Source organism: Anopheles arabiensis, chromosome 2 (assembly GCF_016920715.1).
Source record: "Anopheles arabiensis isolate DONGOLA chromosome 2, AaraD3, whole genome shotgun sequence".
Lineage (NCBI taxonomy): Eukaryota > Metazoa > Arthropoda > Insecta > Diptera > Culicidae > Anopheles > Anopheles arabiensis.
In genome coordinates, this window is record NC_053517.1 from 45472176 (window position 1) to 45494875 (window position 22700).

The window sequence follows — 22700 nt, forward strand, 5'->3', positions numbered from 1 at the left end:
CATATCTGTAGCTTTATTGATTTCCAATATTTATTTAAAGCTTCGATATTGGTTTTACGTTTTAGGGCCTATTTATGTTACTATACAACACATGATTCTTACATGATTAACGTGTTCACGTGGCCTTAGTAATTTTATTCAAGCATTATTTTTGAGTAAAGTGATTCTATTTTACATTAAAATATATTTTTTTAATCCTAACCTAGCAAGTATTCAAACGTCCTACAACAGATAAAAGTTTCATTGGTGCCCGTCAGTTATCGAGAAACGCTCACGACTGGGTTCAAAGTTGAGCTTTAATTGTTTTCCAGATTCCATGTGCGATTGCGTCCGAAGGTCTAAACCGCATTCCACATCGGGTTGCCAACCATTCTGTACCGTACTGTACCGTTCCACACGCTGCCCAAACGATTTGCATTCACTCGGCGAGCAAGCAACGAAATCCTTCGTGTACGGACCCTTACAAACTGGCCAACGTCCAAAGTGACCCAAATAAATGGCATTAAATTCTTGCCACTCCGAAGAATGCAGCCAATGTCAGGACTGATCGATGAATTAGATAAAGACAACGGGCCGAACCAAACGCATGCGCTGATAGATTTCAACACCAACTCAGCAGCAACGGCCGCGGGATAACAGCAACAATCGGTCATATTGATCCTGGTGCGTTTTGTTTCAATGTCTACGCTTTAGAGACCTCTGGCACGGTGATGGTAGATGCTATGACAGTCGCCTCCCATAACCATCCCTCTTACCCCACGAAGTGTGGACGTAGAACAGTCTTTCAACGCATCGATACGCTAAAAACAATCGTGGCCATTTTTATTGGACATTGATCATACAATTCCAGCGATCGATCGATAAACGTTGTCCGATTAACGACATCGTTTGATGATGAGTCGACAAAAAATTGGTCCCTCAATCAGGCGGTTGGGAAATCTGTGGCCGTTGCTGGTGGTGGCAGTGGTAGATGTTGTATTCGAGGCGATGTAGGCAACGTGTAGTTTCTAATGGATTTTGCTAAAATACCACCCAGCAAACCGTCCATACGAGGCTCGGTAGCCATGGACATCAGGTTGACAGCTCGATGACAGTTGACGCTAGGTCGGGAGAGCTTTCCCGGAGCGAACAAAACAAAAAAAAAAACAAAAACAGTGCTCAGTTTCACAAGGGCGCACTACCAGCCGCGTAGCGCATGCGTTATGCTCACAGAGTAAAATTTGATTCCATCGACCGGCTTGACACCCACCATTAGCCTCATCGACTTGCCAACATGTCGGTAATCTGGCTTTTGTGAAAAAAGAAACAACACACTCACATACTCACAGGGTCTACACCCGCGCCTGCCCTAATCGCATTTGCTGTCTAATAGTAATAATTACATTTAGATAAACGTGCCAACGCTACCTCCTGCTGTCATTCGAAAACACGTCCCTCGTCTCCTGCTGCACCCCATCATCTGTGCCTCCCGTTTGCCACAGCCTCTTATTTTTTTGTTTTGCTGTCGGTACCGGTTGGGTAATAAATTCACGGAAAATGATCGTTTCCATTCGGATTTGTGATTTCATTTACATTAAGTGTGTTGTTTTGCTTTCCATCGTATGTTCTGGGCTATGCAGGCACTGGCACCGGAGCTGGCGCAGCTTCCACTCGCTCCGCTGTATACAGTGGTGGTTTGCTATATTTGAACGTAAGTTGCACTTGCTTCATGCTGCTTCACGACGTCAGCTGCAACCTAGGCAAATGCATTCGGGTAGCATCAAAGCTGTAGTTCCGAAGTGGCAATTGTGGCATGTCATGCGCCTAACGCGTATTGAATAATTCTGCATGGTGTGCGTGGGGAGAGGTTGCAGCTCATGATTTTAAATAAAGACTTTTTATTTTCCTATTTAATTTTTTTTCTGAAAAAATATATATTATTTTTATTTTTTTATTTTATTTTTTTGTTGAATAAACATCATTTCTTTTTACATTTTTTTTGCAATTGGTTCTATTAAATTTAACCACATGCAACATGTATGTGAAGGGCAATAGAATGAGCCATACACCTGTGCAGTGTCCTCGCTATGCTCGTGGGAAACGGAACTTTATCACAACATTTACCCTACTAAAATCCATCTACTTCCATTAACCGGGAGCATTTTGTTTTCTGTTTTATCGAAATGTTCCCTCTCCAACAAAACCGACCCATATACTGACTTATGTTACATTAGCCACAAAACCGTTCTGTTCACCTGTTTTCTTTGCCAGCACGCCACACCAGACCAGACCCAACCAGACTTAATAAATGTACCACTTCAGCCGATTAAACCACCGAGCCATTCTTGCACACGGTCTGCAAGGTAGTCGCCTGCAAAACTACGTCTCAGGTTACATGCAAAGTGCAACCGGTGCATGCACAGCATGCAGTCTCGTATAATCCCGGGCGAAGTAAATGGCTATCGATAAATTAATGTAATTATGATATCATATTAGTCACCGCTACTACCACCACCACCACCATCAACAACTCGGGTGTACTCGGGCGTAGTACCGGGTGTGCAAACCCTCTGCACAAGGTTGCACTCGCCCCGAATGCAACCAAACTCAGTTTTGCTGTTTGCTCACTAACCTTTCCAATTGATCCCCCGCACAGGTGTGTCGTACAGGTTCGTGCAGACGGTGCGCTGCAACAGGTTGTCGACAACGGTAACTAGCTTCGGTCAACAGCAACATCAAAAATAGATCGGATACTACTCTCGTTGTCATGGGAACACTATTTATGTGAGAGCAAACGGTTTGCGGGGGATTTTATAATGCTTTCGCAACACTCAAAGTGGTGCAATGGTCATGCATTATGTGCAGTTTAACGTGACGTTGTCTTGGGATAACCACTGAAAGGTCGTATCTTACTAGAAGCTCTTTGCGTTAGGGGGTCCAATCGAATGAATAAAACCAACCATAAAAAAGGAGGAAATTCTTCCATGCCAAAAAGCATCATGACAGGGAAACAGATCAAAACTGAACTGATAATTGAATACCAAAAACCCACGGAGTACTACTTATCTTCGCATGGAGAGTGGTTAGAAAGCGTCATATTAAATCATATGAAGATCTTTACTTTTTACTGATCGAAGAGCTTAGCTGTACATTGTTTTAAATATTCCTTACTTTCCACTGTTTCTAATAGATTAATCTAACTATGCATCTACTCATCACCAAACTTTTAATTAAAAATTACCATTTCAAACCCCACCCTAGTACGATTTAATTTGCCTACACACAACCACTTCGGTCCACAACGCTTAGATAAGTATCAATTGTGATTGATTACAATGCTAGCAGCCCTCCATTAAAAATCAATCAATCATCTATGGCACCGAAACCGCGTCCAACGTTCGGGTGTCGATAGCGAGCCCTCTGGTTGTATGGGCCCGATCGTACCGGTCACTCCAATCAAAACACCGGACACTAATTCTTGGTTTCACCTACAACCTCTAGCGGCCAGGAGAGCAAAGCAAAAAAAAAATATTAATGGCATAAAAATGTGTGAAACATGGCGATAGGACTGCGGCTACGGGTAATCGATTTTGCCGTCAGCCTTCCAGCCGCCATATTCGCGGCGATCGGAACGGGCAGCACCATATCTCGGCGGCACACTCTCGTGCCACCAGAAGCCATGACTCATGAATGGCTCCGATATACTCGGACCAGGATACAACTCCAGGGAAGGGAATATGGTGTCCCCGGGTTAGTGGGTTGCAGTTGTTTTGATAAATTTTTATTCATTTATCAACACTTCCAGCGCCTCTAATAACGGCAGCATCCAGGGATATGGTTTGTTTTCTTGGCCAGCTGGATGCTTCCTATGGGTTGGTAATTCAATAAACAGAAAACTTTAACACACACACACGCACACACGCATGCAACATCATCATCGAAACTACTGCCCAAACAGAGCCCGAGGATAAACCGACATTAATTTCAATTAGGTTACGTGCTTCGGACCACACCTTAGCTGTTTGACGACTGTGTTTTTATTTACTTTTTTTCAATTCGAATGATCAACCATATACATAGTGTGAGAGAGACAGAAAAGTGTAGTGGTGAGTCTTTGATGTCAGTGGATTAAATTTATCGTCGCACATTTAGGTCAATTGAGGGCGGAAACTGAAAGTGAAGGAAAATACGCTCCAGCCATACACGCACGCATACTAGCTGCTCCACTTTGGTCTAACGAAGGATTTGATTAGAGGGTACAACGGGCAACGTTCACATTCAATTTTATTTGATTTTTATTACACATAGAGACACCATAAGTACTATTTTATACATTTTGAAAGATGTTTTGTGATACGTGTACTTTTAGGATAAGGCTAACACTTCAAATCATTTTAAATAGCCACGTACCCCTCCACCATATCGGATTCCTAGCGTAACCTATGCAGAAAATCACACTCCCTCAATAATAATAAGAGTAATTGCACACTCTCTGGACGGCCAGCCTCTTCATATCGTGTCTCATATAGGGCGGTCACCAATTATTACATTGACGACAGAGGACCATCGCATAGCAGGCACAGCCGACCATGGGACAGTCGAACATCGCGAGCGATCGTTCTTATCACGATCACGATCACACATGCCGGACTAAATGAAGCAATTACATCGGTAAAATCCGTTTCCCTCAAAAGGACTATGGGAAAGGTGTGGACAATCTACGGTCACAATTATGGTTGGTCCACTGCAAAAACATTCCCTCATTATATGTTATTTACAAAAATATTATAGATTACTTAAACTTAAAAATAAAACATAAAATAGTTTAGGATATGAATTTCCAAATAATTGTTAAACCCGAAATGGAAGTGAGCAAAAATATAACGGTACAAATTGTACTTGTATAACTTACACTAACAGAATCACACCATATACGAAACATATGTAGAATATTCATATTTTTAGATTTTTTTGACAAGGTTAAATTTCCTACTAACCCTTGGGCATATCAGGATTGTCTTGCCACATTGTGATGTCACTGCAAAATCAAAACGGCCCGCGTGTGTTGCGTGTGTCCAGGCGTTGGATCATATTTAATTGATTTTCTTTCCCTTTGATACCGATGCAGATTAAGACGATGATGATACGATCGAATATTGCTTCAACAGTTTCCACAACTGCTCTGCCCACTCTTTTCTGCTCTTCTGCCACCAATATCGTCACACCCAACACGTACCATCCCGAGCAGCACTTATTTAAAATGATATTTATGATGATTATTATTCGCACATAAATTGTTTCCCCGATCTCAGAGCTTGACCGCGCTAGGGTGCGGGGTATTATTTCATTCCGGTGCTTTTCGACATTACGGCCACTGCCAACGGCTAGAATGCCGGGCTCAATTTACCTGCTGTTTTGCTTCTTTTCTGATTCCGCCTGGCTGCATCTGGAAAAATGGTCGAGCAGAAGCGATGCAAATGAAACGCTCTTTTTGGCTTTAGAATTTTCTTTCACACCACGCTCACGCTACTTTCTTTCATGCCGTTTCACACCACAATCTCACGATCCGTGCGTCGATTCTTGCCGAAAGCGATGGCACGATGGCCGGGAAGGAGTTGGGTTCCTGGCAGTGCGTCGGATGTTTTGCGATGAAATTGAATATCAACAGCGGAAGATTATCAGCTGCACTATCAGAAACGAATCGGAAAGCTAAAGACCCCGCAAGCACGTACTGCTGCTGAAACGGATCGAAGAAGAGAAGCCCCATATTCTGGGTGGGTGTTCCGTGCTTTCATTGCTGGTTGGGTGAAAATCATCAGATATGAACCCATTCTTTACGTCCTTTATTCTGATCAACAACAGCAGTCGGATGTGAGCTGCAGAGGGAGTTCAGGTTGTTTGTGCACAATGTTGCAGTTGGTGCGAGTTGGTCTGAAGAAAGGCTACTTTTAGCTGTACATTGCTACAGCTTCAACCCGTTAAGTGATCGATTTTAGTTTTAAGCAAAAGTCCTCCCATCCTGTCCCTTGCTTGTAGAGCATCCTTGTCGTAAGGGGTGGATCCTCGTTGATCGTCGTTTAATCGTTTTATAATCTGTTCACCTCTCCTCAACGCCTTGAATGTTTTCCCGATCCATAATTGGAGTGTCCTTCAAGTGCACTGCTTGCCTTCAGAATCGTTGATAACGATTGCTTCTTTTATCATTTAAACTACGTTTAATGGAATGAATTAATTTATCCCATTTTTCATTCGCACACTTCCTCATTTCTTTGCAGGAGGACCTACTCATACACGGTGATTCCGTTTATGATATTATCGACAAGCAGGATCATGGTGCGATCCAGAGCGAGCTGAGTCGGGGAGCTTCGCAGCACGCGGGTCACCATCACCATCATCACCACCTTCACCACCATCATCACCATCACCAGCATAATCATCAGCAGCTTAGCAATAATCATCACAATCATCACGGCCATCATCACCATCTGCTGCATCATGGACATGGGAGCTCTCCCTCGCCTTCCGGTTCGTCCGTTGCTAGCTCCAGTGGTGGTGGTGGAGGGTCATCGAGTTCGTCTGCGGGTTCGTCGCTTCTGGATGGTGAGCAGCGAATATTTCTGTGCCGTATGAACGTGAGCAGAAATGCACGGCGCCAGATGCGGTTTGGTGATCAGAAGGTACGTGCAGAGATGAAACAAAGATCAAATATGAGCTTTTTACAATGCTCCAGCTAACATTGTATGCAAAAAGAAAACATCTTACAAGATTGAAGTCTTTTGTATTTAATGTTATTTTATAAAAATACCATCAAATTAACTCTATTTGCTTACTACACTCTCTAGACGCTCAATGCTCTTACTCTGTAATGCTCAAATTGGCTCAGTAATGTGACACCGTCACCTTCTCCCAACGACACTAATCCAACACTAATCTTATTGCGCCCGATTACCCGACGCAGACCCTTCTCGTCCGTTTGCAGTGGTGGGGAATATAATTGAAATAAGCTTCCTACACGCGCCTCCATACACCCTGGACACGTACGAGCTTTTCCAGCTCATAATTGGATCCAATAATTTATTTCACCAGCTTCAGATGTTTTGCACGGATAAGAATAATGCTTCGCCTGTCGACAATACCACACCGCGTCAGTGTATGATGATGAACTTCGCGCACTTCACGTAACCTAATCCTCTCCAGTCTCATTGTATGCATAGTCCGTATGGTTGCTTGCATCGCAGACCTCCGACGTGCCGGGAGTGCATTCTCTTATATTCCCGGCCCTGACCTTACGCTGCTACGACGGAAGCTTTAACGAATAGGTAACCCAAACCCAGACCCGGCGCATCGTCGTCGATCGCATTTGAATTGATGCTCGTTGCCACACAACAATCGCTTACACGCGCACCGCACACTGAGTGATAGTGTGCAGCGAGTGTGTATGTGCGCGGACACGAAGTCAATCAAATGCAAGATTTTCGTTTGACTTCTGACTCCGAAGGCTTTACTACCGCGACTCCCATCGATACGAACCGACCGAACGACCGAACGGTAACGAGTGATGTCTTTATTCCACCTACTTGATGATGCCTTAAATTCCACCCACTGCGCAGCAGCGCCATGTGGTTTTATATGCCAGACTGGGTGGAACAGTGTAAGACATCAGCATCTGGGGTTAGGGATTTCGTTGCACCAAACACAGCGCACAGGAAATGAAGAGATCACACATTTCCTTTCTCTGACGGCTTTATTAGGAGGGCTAGTCCGGACCCTTACCCAGACCAGTCGGAAGCATTTTGTAGCCCATTTCTACAGTCACCTTTCTTCTTTAGGGACGTACTCTTGAATGCAATTGCTAGTTAGCTAATGGGAAAAGTTCCATTTAATGTACAACACTCCGCAAGCAACAGTTCATTCAATTATTTTTACTCCCACATGATCGCGGGATTTCTGATGCAGGCACCAAAAAATCTCGGTCAAATGAAATTCATTCAAACGACATCATTCGTTGCTGTCCATAAAGCTCAGTGCAGAAGACAGCAATACTTGTTGATCATTCACATTCAAAGCGCTTTTTTAGAACGGTGTCATCAAATTACGGACATTGAGATTTATAATCCGTAAATCAAGCTTATAATTTTTCGTTGCATTCGTTGCAAGCGTTGCAGGTATGGAAAAAAACTGAAAAATAAATATTTTAAACGGTTCATTATTTGTATCATATAATGCATATTTATGATGACCTATTTTTAACGATGAAAATACATTTATATCAGCATTTTTGGTACATGCATGTATGTCTGGTAAATAGGATTTGACGAATTCGCTTACACCAATAAATAGCAATTAGATAGTAAAGACGGTTACTTCACGGAACACATAGTTTGATGTAGTTAAATCTCATTACTATGTAATTGACTCGAATCAAATAATATTATTTCTATTCCTCACGCGTCTCCCAGTACGCACCCTTACCTTCCTCCCTCATTCATCCAGTGGACAAGCACATTGACGTCACCGTGCTATAATTGCCAGCATCACTCACCACAAACCCTTTGACGATACCCAGCGCACTGCCTGCGGATCGATGGTACATTAGCAGTGATTGAAGCATCTTCCTTCTCGCTGATTCACACCTGTTCTAATGCCGCTACCCTTGCCGAGAAGGGTGACGTAGGCCCAATGTTAGCATCAGTGCCATGGCTGTGCATCAAGCATTCAATTATAAAAATTATGGGACTAACATCATTCGACGCCACGTAGGAGAGGGGATGGAGGATTGGTATCGATCGTTCTACGTTCGGTGATGTAACTGGGTGTAAAGTGACGCAAAGGGTGCACAGGTTAATTGTAGCTTTGACGGCCGGTGGCCTCGGGAAAATCCATCTCCAACGTGTGGCGACGTGGTATCGATTTCCGTTCGAGGAAGTAACAGCTTCAAAGCGGAACTAATGCAACTAGAGAATGGATGTGTTGGTATTGGTATCGGTAGAAGTTATAATATTTCTTTTTTCCTCATTGCTTTTTTACAATAAAAATCCAGACTAAACTTTAGTGATTTAGTTTTCATTAATCAAACGATGTTATTTAAAACTTTTCACATTACCTTATTTTGAAATTACTTGTTTTTAAATTCAAATTAGCTGATTTGATTCTCTATTTTATTTCCATATCAATCCAAACGATTAGGCACACGTTTTCTTTTACTTGCTCACATTGATTAAAATACACCGCATTTCAACCAAAAGCTTACCCACCCTAACACCCGCTTCGATGACCTTTAGCAAAACGCGCTCTAATGAACATTTCCTTCGACGCGGTCTCATTGCGATTGCCATTATTTAATCCTACCACCCTCGTTTAGCGCTGCGGAATCACTCCCATCCAGAGCTTGTTAAAATTGCCCTTTCGGACTGTTCCTGCTCGATGTGACATTTTGCTAACCGCCTAACTTGTCTCCCCTCTCCCCATAGGTGGTACTGGTGCAGGGCCACTATCTGTCCTATCTGCCGCTGTGCAGCCGTAACGAGCCCGTCTTCATAGCGACCTGCACCCCGATCGCCATGCCGGAAACGCGCGAGTGCGTCGTCCAGGGTGCGACCAACGTCTTCACTACGATTCACTCGATGGACATGAAGGTGGTGCACATTGACAAAAAGTGAGTATATGCGTGGAGTGACGAGTGTGGAAGCTAAGCATCCTAACGGGATTATTTGTGAAATTGGTACTGGTGGGCGGGCGTGCGGCGTACAGTCAGGCAGAACAAAGCGCACGAATCTCGGCTTCTCGGCAGCAAAAGCATTAATAATTCATGGCCCACTGGCCGATCCACTGCAAGAAAGCCCTCGCGTTGTGTGTTTGTGGGTCGAAAAATTGGTTTGCATTTGACTGGCGCCCATCATTAAGGAAGGATTGATTGTCCGGTGTCGTTTCAGTGAACCGATTGGGTTGTTCTCTGAGTATTAGAATGATTAAAACATTTGCAGCTTTACTGTAGTAATGTCTGTTATGATTTTATTTGGATATTTTTTATGTATTTATTGTTTGCTATACTGATGCCTTTTTGTGAGTTTTTATTTAACTTTCAAATCCAAGCATGTTTTCAGTTACTATACTTTGCGATTTTTCCTGGGTAACAAGTTTTTTGAGGCAGCTTTACTTCAAAGCTTAGAAACACGCTCGCAACAATGTATCAGCTCGCATTTTCTCGCAAAAAAGCATTTGAACAGGTTTCAACATTTGGAAAAGGCATTACGGTTCTGTTCTTACCGGGACCAACAGAGAAAGGTGGACGATTATTTCACTATCAGGCAAGCATTGGCGTGCGACCACCTTCCACCAAACGCTTACATACGTTGTAAAATATCGCCATGAAGCGAAAAACAAAGCGCGCCAATTGTTTACAAATGATTGATGTGCGCAGCTAAGGCGAGGAAACGACCGCATGATGAATGGACCATAATAGATGGGATCGCAAGAACGGCGGACCGTCAGAACGCGCAAGAAGGTGAAGGTGCTAGCACAGGAAGATAAATTTTTGATAATGCACCGACCGGTGGTTTTCGAGGAAACAGTCGGGCTACGGCTACGGTGAAGGGGAACGAAAACCAGGGTACAAAGTGATAAACAAGTGTGCTTGCTCCTCCCGGTCCCGGTCAAACGATGCAAGCGCTGTGACGGTATCTCGCCGAACAACCGAAGGGTGGAAGCGACATTTTACAGCCAAGGGTTGGATGTGGTGATGATGGTTTAATAGCACCAAACTAAACCAAAGGATCTGGATCAACATGTTGTGTATATATATGTGTGTGTGTGTGTGTGTGTGTGTGTGTGTGAGTGTTTTGGGCGAAAGGTCAGCAGAACGCACCGTTTCTTGACAGCAACTCCTTGGTTGTATTTTTGTTTTGTTTTTTTTTTTTTGTTATTTTCCTCCCCTCACTGAAGCCATCGGGATGGACAAGTGCGCAATTTAGGATAATCGTTGGCTCGATTCATCATTCAGGTAGGTGAGTGGTGCGCGGCCAGAAAAGTGCCGATCGATCCAGATCGGCCGATCGGTCCAATTATCAGCACTAAAGTTCACGCGGGGCCACAGTACAGGCTGTCGCAAATGGTTACGTTTGCAGAATACAAACCATTCCAAGCGGCGAAGTGTTTTGCCTTGGTGAGTTATGCCGCTCTGAGAGTGCATGAATGTATACTGAAGGGGATTTGCATTTGCACAGGAACTGTAGCCCGTTTCTCGCGAATCAAGCTAATCAAACATAAGCAGATCGATTGATCCGAGATTTGTAATTCCTGTGACTTTGAGCCGTAATTGCTGGGTTTTGTGTCCGCGTTCGTGTTCTGTTGTTCGTTGCGAGCGCGTTGATGTCATTTGAGCTGATAATCTGTGAACGACTATGGTGTTCTGTGCGTCACAGTACACAGCTAACACACGAACCCGGAAGTAACCATTTAAAGTGACGGGTTTTTTGGGATCTTTGAATTGCATAGAATTAAACGTTACTGTGATCACACATGCAAGTCAGCCTGTTATTATTAACAGTTGATGATGCTGAAAATTGATCATTTCTCAACATAAGGAACAATAGTATCAGTTATCCATATGACACATAACAACTATTATGGTACAAACAAAAAAGGCAAAGCATCAGATGATTGTGACCCACAATTTTTAACTGATATCGATTTAGTCGGCTAAAAGATAAGCAATTCGACGAAACAAAATCATTTGCATTTTCCTGCTCCTTACCGTGCTTGTGTTTCCCGTGGGACTTATATTAGTAACATCACAAACGATGACAAATTGACTTGAAAAAGCATTTATAAAACATATTCTTAAGTGCTTATGCAAATTTATACTACGATTAAGAGGAACGACTGTTATACATATTATTATATATTTTGACTCAGCACTAGACCTTCAGGATGTTTAAATAAAAACACAGAAAAACAACAACAACAAAACCCCCAAAGCACAAGAGTTCACATCGACAAACATGCAGCTAACCTAGAACATAGATGCTGCCTGCAATGAGCGATTGCTCGTGTACCACGGGCTCGTAAAACACATAAATGGTCGTTCGTTTTTTTTCTGCCGAGGCCATCCAGTATGTAGCCCGTCGGCGTAAAACCATGACCATGAGAAGCCTACGTTGCCAGGGGTAAAACTCCGGCAGTGTAAAGATCCCCACGAGAACGGGGGAGGGGGGGGGAGTGGCAACCAACGTACCCCAAACAGGCTTATGATTCAATCGGTTGGCATTCCGATCGAACTTTAGCATCGGAATGCTCACAGGCTTGGTTGAGGATTTTCGAGGCTCTCCTTCCCAGCTGTTGGAGAGTATCGAGTTTTGAACCACACTGTGTGCATTATTGTTGCTATCAAAATGCTTTCCGTTGTTTATTTTTTTTGGTTCTCCTTCAAACGGTTTCGTAACAGCTTCCTGTAACACCGCGTAACATGTTCCAGTTCCAGCGAACTCCTTTTATGAACGCGCCCACCAGGACAACAACGCACCGCACCAGCGTACCGTGTAACGCAGCGGGTGGAAATTCGCATCGGTGCAGGTAGCCCTGTGCGTACCGTGGAAGAACACAGCACTAAAACATGCCTTGTTTTACATACAATAAGCCGATCAGCTCAGCATGATTCGACGGCTGGGCCGGAGGAAGGGATACTTGTAGAATAAAATTTCCGTTCTCATCGACCAACGCTTCAAGCGATTCAAGTCCCCGGGAAAAAGGCGCCTGTCGGGGTGAAATTTGCAGGCGACATAAATATTTTATTTACACATATTTAGACACCGCGTGCGTACCACCGTGCATTCTGTTTGCCTCGCAATCAATCGATCCGGGGTTAAGGATTACATATGCGTAATGTTTTTTTTAACCATTGTGCAACTGCAACTTAGGTGCTAAGGAAGACTCTTGTGATGTGCGTAAAAAGAAGGCCATGTGTTTGCAGTACAAACAAACAACACATTAAAAAAACATAAAAATAATCACTACTATTCGGAGAAAGCGATAAAGGTAGCCAAAGGTCCTATAGCGAGTTTTCATCGTTCTAGAAGTACAGGATTTTATTTCCTCTTACGTGTTTGATCATCGACAGGTTTTTTTTTTATTTGGTTTATAGTGTGTAAAAAGCTTAATGTTTTACATTCGATTGCTTGTAATAATGATTTCCGTTTATGTTCATAAACGTAAATACAGCAAATAACGGCTCTACATATATGTTCATTAAGGAAGCTATAAATCTTATGTATAAACTATTTAGTGTAATTTTAGGAACATTTTTATATTAATTTCATACATTTAAATGAGGTACAGAAAGCATAAAAACAGAAAAATTAAAGAAAACTTCTGAAAAGCATCATTAATCTTTTCCCGCTAATTTTGGATCTTACGATACAACAGAACTGGGCGCCACGTGGTGTTTTCCATTTAGCTAATTGAAGGCTTGTTTTGAACAATTTCATTTAGGTACTATCGTCTTCCTTTCCGCGCCCTTACTTCTTGCTTGGAACGTCTCTTTTTATTCCGGCACATGCCAAAGCTTTTGGTTTCACCTCTTCTAGTCTTTCCCCTGCGCCTTGAATTGTCCGGCCGGAGTCACCGACAGAAGATTCGAAATGAAAAATGTGATTGATAAAAATTAAAATGAGTGATTAATCATCTGCCATGCGCGTCCCATCTTCGCAACACCGGGTCACCAGTGCTAGACGGGACAAGGTTCGTCTTTGTAACAAAACAAAAGTCTCAAAACTAAACACACTTAAGGTAACCGCAAAAGAGACGAGCGAGATACTATACAATATACTTGTGGGAGCTCTAGAAAACGAATGTTTTACTTCGACCACCATCCGCGTCCGAGATCTGAGCATCTACGTTTGTTTGCTTCAAGTGAGTGGGTAACTGTGTGCTTCTTTCCAGCAGAGGATTAGGTTGTCTACGACGTGAGGTCGTTGGCTGGATTAGGCGCCACAAGGTGGAACAGGACATTGGGGTATGGTGTTTACAGCGACGGGGGGAAAAGGTTATTTTGACAACTTCAAACAAGCGATTAGCAAATTTACCGGTACCATATGTTTTCCCTAAGATTGGTAAGACAGCTAAAGAGAGAAAGAAATTGAAAATGAACAAGAACTTGAAAAGTGGAGACAAAAGGAAAGAGAGAGAGAGAGCTAGACTAGAATCTTAAGTGACCATTCGCTAAACCGTAAGCTGATCGAAAAAAAAATCAAGACCATTAACATTTGAGAAATTAACTAGCACAGTCACAGACCGCGTTGCATGCTGCTACAAGGAAAAATTCTATTTTGGGGACTGAAGTACAGCATAACGCCTCCAGAAGAACACGAATACAATCAAGGTCAATGGAGGAAATCCATTTGGACGATTTGTGCAACTTTTTCGATGGTCACGGAAAGGCTTGCACAGCTCATCCTTATGATTTCACAATGTAAAGAGAACAATTTCTACCACTCTCTACATGCTGTTTGGTTTTACTTTCGCTGCACTAGCGCGCCTGCAGCGTATGTTGGCATATGTCATACACCACAATTCCCTCCACCGCAAGCACAATTCAAGGACCTAGCAGTGTTCACGGAAGATGTTTTTTTCTGTTGTTTTATTTTCCCTGTTCGCCCCCTATTCGTCCCCATTCGATAAGCGGATCGCACTCGAAACAGCAAAAGGGCAGCTAGAGATTACACCGATGTTGGTTGTGCGATTGGTTCCGCGGATTCCGCGTTGCGATTACTAGTGGGGGCCGCTTCTCTGACACGCCCTTCAACGCCCTTGCAACTGCGTGCCCGAAGCGAATGTTGGGCACGGCATTTTTACCGATTCGACGCCTTTGCTACCAAGGAGGGGAAGGAAGGCACACGATCGCAACGATAAATCGGAAAATCGCAAACCGATATCGATATCGGTGCCGCACAATCGAATTCAATTTTCTGCCGCACCCGCAAACCCGTGACCGAGCACATAACCTATGCGGTATGTCCGGAGGCTAATAATACGACTCGTGTCAACAGATGGTCAGGGAGTTTTCCTGCTGCCATTATCATATTGCTCCAGTGGGTAAAATTCTGAAATTTTCTGACTGTTTCGAGCAGTACATATTGTAAAATGGTGTTGAATGTTTGGTTGGTATTTTATACATCGCTGCCAGCGTGTTGCTTGTCTCCTGAAAGCAGGGGCACATAATCCCTGCCAAAATAATGTCATCAATAAGGCTAATTGAAACCTTAAGTCCTTGACCAATATTTTGACCCATCGTTAATTTGTCACTTAAATCAAACATCATCAAAAACACGCCACATAAACGATGGCAACTAAATGGCTTTTTCCGTAAACAACACGCAATATTCGGCGCTTTTATTGTTCTCTTCCATTTACTCTCTCTCCCTCTCCCTCCCTTTCTCTCTTGTCTGTTATATTCCTAACAGAACATAAAGGTATTAAATTTTTATCATACATGTAGACCCGCTGTTAATAATACTTACACTTTCTCGACCATCCCGAAATTGGTGTGGCGGCAGGAGCGCATAAAGGGTGATGGTATACACGGCAAATCCCTCCACCGGTTTACGTGCGATGGTCTTGCCGATGCCGATCTTGTTTCATTTTAACGCCACCATTAATCAACCGGCGATGGAATTAAATCCCACGGCGTGCCGGGTAAATGGATCTGGCGACGAGTGCGTGTGTTTTTTTGTTTTGTTTTTGGGTTTATTTTAGTTTTCTTGATAATGTTTTTTTTTTGTTTTATAGCACAACCGAAATTATAAGCGTCTGCAGATTGCGAACGGTTTAACATAGATAGTATTTTGGTGTTGAGTGAATTTTAGGTGAAATATACAAAATCGACATAGTTTTCAACTACTCATCATCATAGTTATAAAAATACACGAATTTTTGAGTCCAGAAAAATCCATAACAGTGATTTGTAAAATGATATTTCCGAAGAAACTAGAGCCCTAACCGAGGATTAAGAATAGGACCTCTTTTTCAGTTTTGATATTGACTTTGAGATAGTCTCGGTAACATTAAAAGTCATGAAAACTCCAACATGTATAGAATGTTTATTATTTTTATTATATTTTCCATTAACCAAGCAGTACAACGGTTTACTCAGATTTTTCGCTTAATCGAGCATGTGACTATAATGAAGTAAGGTCATTGAATAGGTTAAGTAGTCTTTTTCCTGTCTGAACTCAATTCAGAACATTGTATTTAAAGCAATAATCTTTTCTGCTTTACAAATATTGCCTCAAAAGATAGATATTGGCAGCACTTCCAATGCAGTGAAGAGGTGTTGCCATATCCTGGAGGGATAAGGGAACGCCAGTGCAATGATGGCATTCGTATTCGTGCGGCACAGAGCGATTAAATAAGTTATCAATTGCAGATGTAAAGCGATCTGTAAAATAGGTTGAAAAGGTTAATTTCTGGAGGCCAGAATATTAAAAAAGGTTATATTAATGCGAACGAATATTCATTATGCGGACCTCGTCGATACATTGTCGATACGATCGATTGCCGTTCGTTTCGATTCTGACTGTTCAATCCGTTCGTATGTAAGTAAGAAATGTGGTAAAAGTTTTTGGTTGGATGCTTTGTCGTTTTAATTTTGTCTTTTTTGTAATATATATGGAATCACAAATAGATAGTACTGTCATTGGCACGTGGCATCCGTTCTAGTGAGGCCACCAATGACCGATGCTACCTTGCCGCATTATTGCATCCCTGGAGAAATCCATACTTTCCTCGATCGCATCGGAACCGGCATCGAAATCAATACAACAGCATCACTTTGACTAATCGATTCATAACGTTACCTCCGGCCATCACCGGCGAAGGGCAGGCGAGTGCAGTCAAGCGCGCCTGTGCTCTTACATCCCCGGGTCATACACACACACTCACATTTGCCGGATCGAAATCGGCTGTGATAAAAGACGGTCGCACGCGCATACCGCCTTCGCCATTTCGGTCTTCGCCAGCTGCCTGCCCACTTCCACTCCCAGCTATCAGTCGATCAGTCCAGTTGACTTTGGGGGTGGCTGATCCGCACTGGTGGTGAAAGATAAATTTCAGAAACCCTTTTGATATGAACCGACCGAGTTCCGAACGGGCATACCATCTTTCTAGCAATAGCGCTTCACCCGCCGAAGTGCTGCCTTGCACTCCGAGGGCAGCCCCGCATTCTGCTCTCGCGCAGCCCAAAGATTCGATCGATCGATCGCCAGCATCATCGATTTTTTTTGCTTTCGTTTCTGTTCACTCTAGATCTTAGTATGTGCCGGTGGTAAGGCGTCGTGGACAGTTGGTGTGCGGGGCGACGGTGAATGTGTGTGGTGGAACGACACACGAAAAACAATACGATTAATCGATTTAATTGATTTCTGTCGTTTTGTCTGTGTGTTCTCCTGCGTCGCGGTACAGATCCCAAGAGAATTAACCCTTCGGGCACCGGGCGCTGACCGATGTACGGTTCAATCGCAGTAGATGCCACTTCCAATCTCTTCCCCGCTCGCTCTCTCTCTCTCTCTCTCTCTCTCTCTCTCTCTCTCTCTATTTCTCCCCCTTCCCAATCGTTCTTTCCTTTGCCAATTGCATCTGTCATGGACGACTTTTTTATGTTTACCCGCCAGCAGCATCGCGGCAAACATATGTTCACGGTTGTCGGCTGTCAATATCGGACAGAAATGGTCGCGCTTTTGCCGCACACTTGCCGACGGCCGAGACTCATCGTATTCCATTAATTTCGATGATGGTTTGTCGATTTCAGGTGGAAGGTGCAATTTCACTGTGAGCCGGATGGTATTCTTTGAAATCACGTGGATTGCAGAATGGAATTAATTTTCGTTATTACTGTTGTGTTATGAATTAGAAATCATACAATTACATCATATTTTATAACTTTTTTTACTATATTGTTTGATTGTTTTTCTTTATTTATTGATAACTTATAACTGAATATTTGAAGATATTTACATTCACGCTTGCAATGTGGTTTTCATTTTTTTTTTTCTAGTGGAGAATTTCATCTTGGCTACAGCCGAAGTGAACTTCAAGGAGTGTCGTGGTACCAACTGCTACACTGGGAATCAACACGCGAAGCTCAAAGCAAACATAGGCTGAGTAAGTTCAATCAATGAAATAGTTAACATAATTTAAAAACTTCATAAAATAACAACATTTTCATGTCCTTCTCTATCTCTCCTTCTTGCCTCTCTTCTAGTAACCCAATCGGAGCAGGATCGATCTTGCATTCTACTAGTGCGAATGCAACGCCGTCAGAGCGACTTCCTGTGGGTGCACGTGGTGCTACAAGTACGTGACGGTCAAGACTCCAACCAACAGTCGGTGATCGTGTGCACTAATCAGGTGTTAAGGTAAGCCATTGCTGATTTGTTGATGTCATTTTTGCATACATTGTCCCTGTTGTTGTCGCTTGGATCACTCGCCCGGACCAAAAGGGACTGGTTAGCACTGGTGAGTTTTGCTGTAAAATCACATTTTCAACCACCCCAACTGCAAAGCGAACGGGAGGTCTCACACATTCCGCAGTGCCACCACCGTTGGCCTACAGTTGGAATGGGATGGGTGGAGTGGAAAACAAACATCACCCACCCAAGCAGCACGCCTCTCCCGGCGCAATCGTCGATCAATCTGATGGACTGAACATTCGACCGATCGACATTCGATCATTATCGGGAAACGAGAATCAATTCGCCACGGCAAACAGTTTTACGACGTAAGCACATGAGCTATTCGTTTGGGCATTTAATCGTACGCGAGCGACCAGAACAAACAAGCTACGACAAAAACAAAAATGGCATACCACCGGACCCCACCAAATGACGAGCTGTACGAAATTTGTTCGGGTTTGTCGTCTGCGGTCGCGCACAAGTCTCCCTTGATAAAGGGGAACGTATTGCGACGCTCAATGTTCCGCATTCGCGGGTGCATGAATGTGCAGCGTTCTTGAACACATTTCCGGAGCTCCGGAGCAGATTTACAGGCCGTAGGAAATGATGAAATTATTGCAGCAAATGCTAAATATCGTCCGCGGTGAAGTCGCGATTGCAATCGGCGGTACGATGAGCGGCCGCCATCGGCGTTGTCGTTGTCGGTAATATGTTGCTGTCAACGGGCAACATGCGAGATTGAAGCGGGAGCCCCACTTTGACGATCTCAGGTCTGAATTCATGCCAGATATCGCTCTCTCTCCGTCTGGACAGCTGAGAATCAACGCGACCGAAAAACCCGCAATGAGCTGACGGAGCTAAGCTGCCAGCCCGATAGTGATCGCCCAGGGCCGGACCTACCTGGGGCCGGCCAGAGTGGGTTTGCTGATTTTGACGTAACCGAACGGATTTATGGTTATCGGTACGTTCCATCTGCAGCCAACGAACGGATCTGGCCTTATCAGCGATCTGCGTAGGCTTTTAGAACCCGCCAGTTAATAAAGTGTTTGCCCATTACTGTAATGTGAGCTATTTTATGACTGCACTGGGTTGGTTAGCGAGTAGGTTCAAATATACAACTTCTTGCGAGTACCAGAACGCAATTCTCTTACAATATTGTTGCGTTAAAGTGTGCAATTCAAATTATCATTTTGGATGTGTCAAATCGTAGGATCTATCAATACCAAATGTCTGAATGAAGCTAGTAAGAAACTATCGAATTGATAGCTGATTACTAGAAAATAGAGACTAGTGGAGAAAGTAAACAGTTCTCGTATGAATAACAGTGTTTTGCCGACCGGCTTTGCCCTGCGTCCCGAAAATCACTTCATTACTGAGAGAGTGCCCAGCCGCTCATAACAACATAATTACCCGCATGCCTGCCCGTGTTTGACGCTAATCGTGGGCTCGCAAATCCTTTCAGCGCGGCACGAGAAACCGTATAGTAGCGCGTGTCTGAAGGAGCTGTCGGGAGCAAACTAGCCGGAACACTGTCGACCATTGCGAGGCACCCCGGTGAGCCATATCGTGACGGTATCCTTCTCGCTTGCCGTTCAAAAAAAGGGGGAAAGAACACACGGCAGGAATTTAATTACCGATTCGATCGATCACAACGATATCGATTCGTTTAGATGATTGCGGTGCTGCTGGTTGGTGGTTGAAAGTCACCCCGGAACCTACTTGGTTGGAAACGGTTGTTTATTTAACCGGCAAAATCACGCTGCCAACTCACGGTTCAGGCGGGCGTTGTGGTAAACGCACCTGTCGGGCGTTTTCTAAGTCTGGCGGGCAGCACGGCCACGCCAGAGCAGAATAAAGTCGTGCCACAGACAAATAATTCACACACGAGCGTCGACGCCATCGATCCGCCAAAACGGTGGCCCACTACCATCGATCAACATGGGCATATGCTGTACGGTAGTGTCGGTGGGCGTACATTGATTTCATTCCTTTCGCTTCAGATGCGAAAACGATCGTCTCGGTGCAGCGGACTGCTCGATTTATGGGCTTTATTATTGATCTTGAGCGGTCGGTAAAGCTTGGTAATTAATTAACCGCTCCAATGGCATAGCAGCTGAATAATTATTGATTTTTAATAAATAAAAAATACACCATCATAGGACTTACGTAAGCAGCAACTGTCTTGAATGAAAAATATAACTGTAATTATGAATTTAAAAAAGTAATCAAAACTGTGTTCCCACTTCCAATTTTGGTCCTCTCACCAAAAAATCATTTTAAAAATCCTTAAAACCATCTTCTCCTTTTGCATTGTTTTACATTTTGCTCTCCTTTTCAAACTGCTATTTTCTGGCGTTCAAAAAGGTGAGCTGAATGTTGTTCGGCGCTGCCGCTATATTAACAAGAGCATGTATTCACCGAACCAAGGGAAATTGATCAACACAAAGTCACACGGAGCAGCAGTTGATCATATTTTACTCTTTGCGTTTCTCCGTCTCTTCTAGCCAATCTTTTCGTCCGTGCCATCCTTCCTTGGCGTTTGCCATCGGGCCCGACGAAGTCACATATGTAAACTCTGCCCCGGTCATGTTGGCTAGCATAAAACCGTACGCTATACAACCGGCCACCGATTGAAAGCAAGCAGGTTTCTACGGTTCCAGATCGCTTTATTGCGACCGTTTCGTTTGTGTCTGCTTAGGGTCGAACGGTGATCCGCAGGACAGCAGAACCGGGAAGGCTCGAACTGTATTGACCGTACCGATGTTTCTCACATAAATAATCTAGACCACCCGGGCCCACATCCACCGGGCGCGACCCACCGCAGCACCAGCACAGTACCATCGATCGATCGTTCGGGTCGATCGACGATCGATCGCGTATGGACATTGGGGATACGGTGGGCTCGCTGCCAATGGCCACAATGACCGTATCGGACTTGTGCAGCGCATGTGAACCGATGCGTCGAATGCTTTCCTTTTGGATGTCTCCATACTCGTGTGGATTTCATATGGTGCAGTCTCCAGTGCATGGATTTAGTTCTCTTTTGCTGTGTTGCAATTTCATTTCGACTAATAATGGTAACAATGATGATAATGTTATCCCATTACTCAGTACTGATTCTCAATGGCGGAACCTTCGAATGCTGGGTATGTAAAGAGTATTTCCTTCGTTCGATTGTATATTTGGAGCGGACGATAAACGTGTCTATTTGCAGATTCGAGTACGGTGGAACAGCGTAAGACTCAATCTGGTTGCTTATAAGGTTGCAACTTGTTTCAACATTTTCAGAGGGGAAATGGCTTTTATCTGATTAGCAGCACATATAAAAGACACAAGTTAGAACAAATGATCCCGGGTTATAAACCATTTCTAAGGACTTTTTCTATTTTATTTCAATCCTTATTAAAATCATAATTCAACTGAAACTAAAATTTTAAAATTGCAATTCAAATAGTCTACCATAGAGGAAAGGACAACCTTTTACAGTTGTTTGGCACAAACTTTTTATTCACCAACCTAGCCACAAGCCTTTTTCATTCACTGACCGGCCTTGAGGTAATAATACTTAAACAATCTGATCGCAAACGAGCACAATAAATAAACTGTTATTAAATATAAATATATTTGAGCGCAGTGTCCAAACGTACGCATCGCCGGTGGAAATAAAAAAAAGCTTTTCATCTCCACAATACAAATGAGCGAGAAGGGTTGCGCACTTGCACTCCGATCGGTACACGATAGGAACGGAAGACTTCAATGCGGCTGCAGGCGGCGAAGAAACGAAAACCCTCGAAACAGCCGGAAAGGCTTCGCGTCTCTGTAAGTGAATGAAATATCGTCGAATGATGAGGTCGACCTGTTTAGTAACGGTGGAATGGTTCGGTTCCCTTGTCGTCCGGTACTTGCTACCTTGTTCAATTGCGTCTACTGCGGCAGCGTTCGGATTGAACATCCATTTAGTATCACTTTTTGCGGGGCACAGCGCTGCCACAATTTATCTCCCGATGCCTCTTGTGTGTGTGTGTGTGTGTGTGTGTGTGTATGCGAGCGCGCGCGCGCCTTTGCGTAAAATATAGGTGATGGTTGATACAGCTGTTAAAAACGCGAAACACGCCCGCTGCTATCACTCGCGCTTAATGGTACTCGTAGCTTTATTCAACTGCTCCGAAAGCAGAAGGGGCAAGTGCTTTAGAAGGATTTAAAATGAAAGAATAAACCACAAAATAATGCTCATTTAACGTAAAACAACACCTTACTCATTGCATTGTGCATTCAGGATTT

General features: G+C 43.6%; 1 protein-coding gene across 3 annotated transcripts in view; it reads left to right on the top strand.

The window, feature by feature from the left end:
* LOC120896814 overlaps positions 1-22700 on the top strand; it is a 99747-nt gene that overhangs the window by 71576 nt on the left and 5471 nt on the right. For all 3 annotated transcript variants that reach the window (XM_040301269.1, XM_040301268.1, XM_040301267.1), the window contains 4 exons: positions 6255-6656; positions 9450-9634; positions 18023-18129; positions 18230-18383. In XM_040301269.1, the coding sequence (XP_040157203.1) occupies positions 6255-6656; positions 9450-9634; positions 18023-18129; positions 18230-18383 (848 nt within the window). The remainder of the gene's footprint in view (positions 1-6254; positions 6657-9449; positions 9635-18022; positions 18130-18229; positions 18384-22700) is intronic.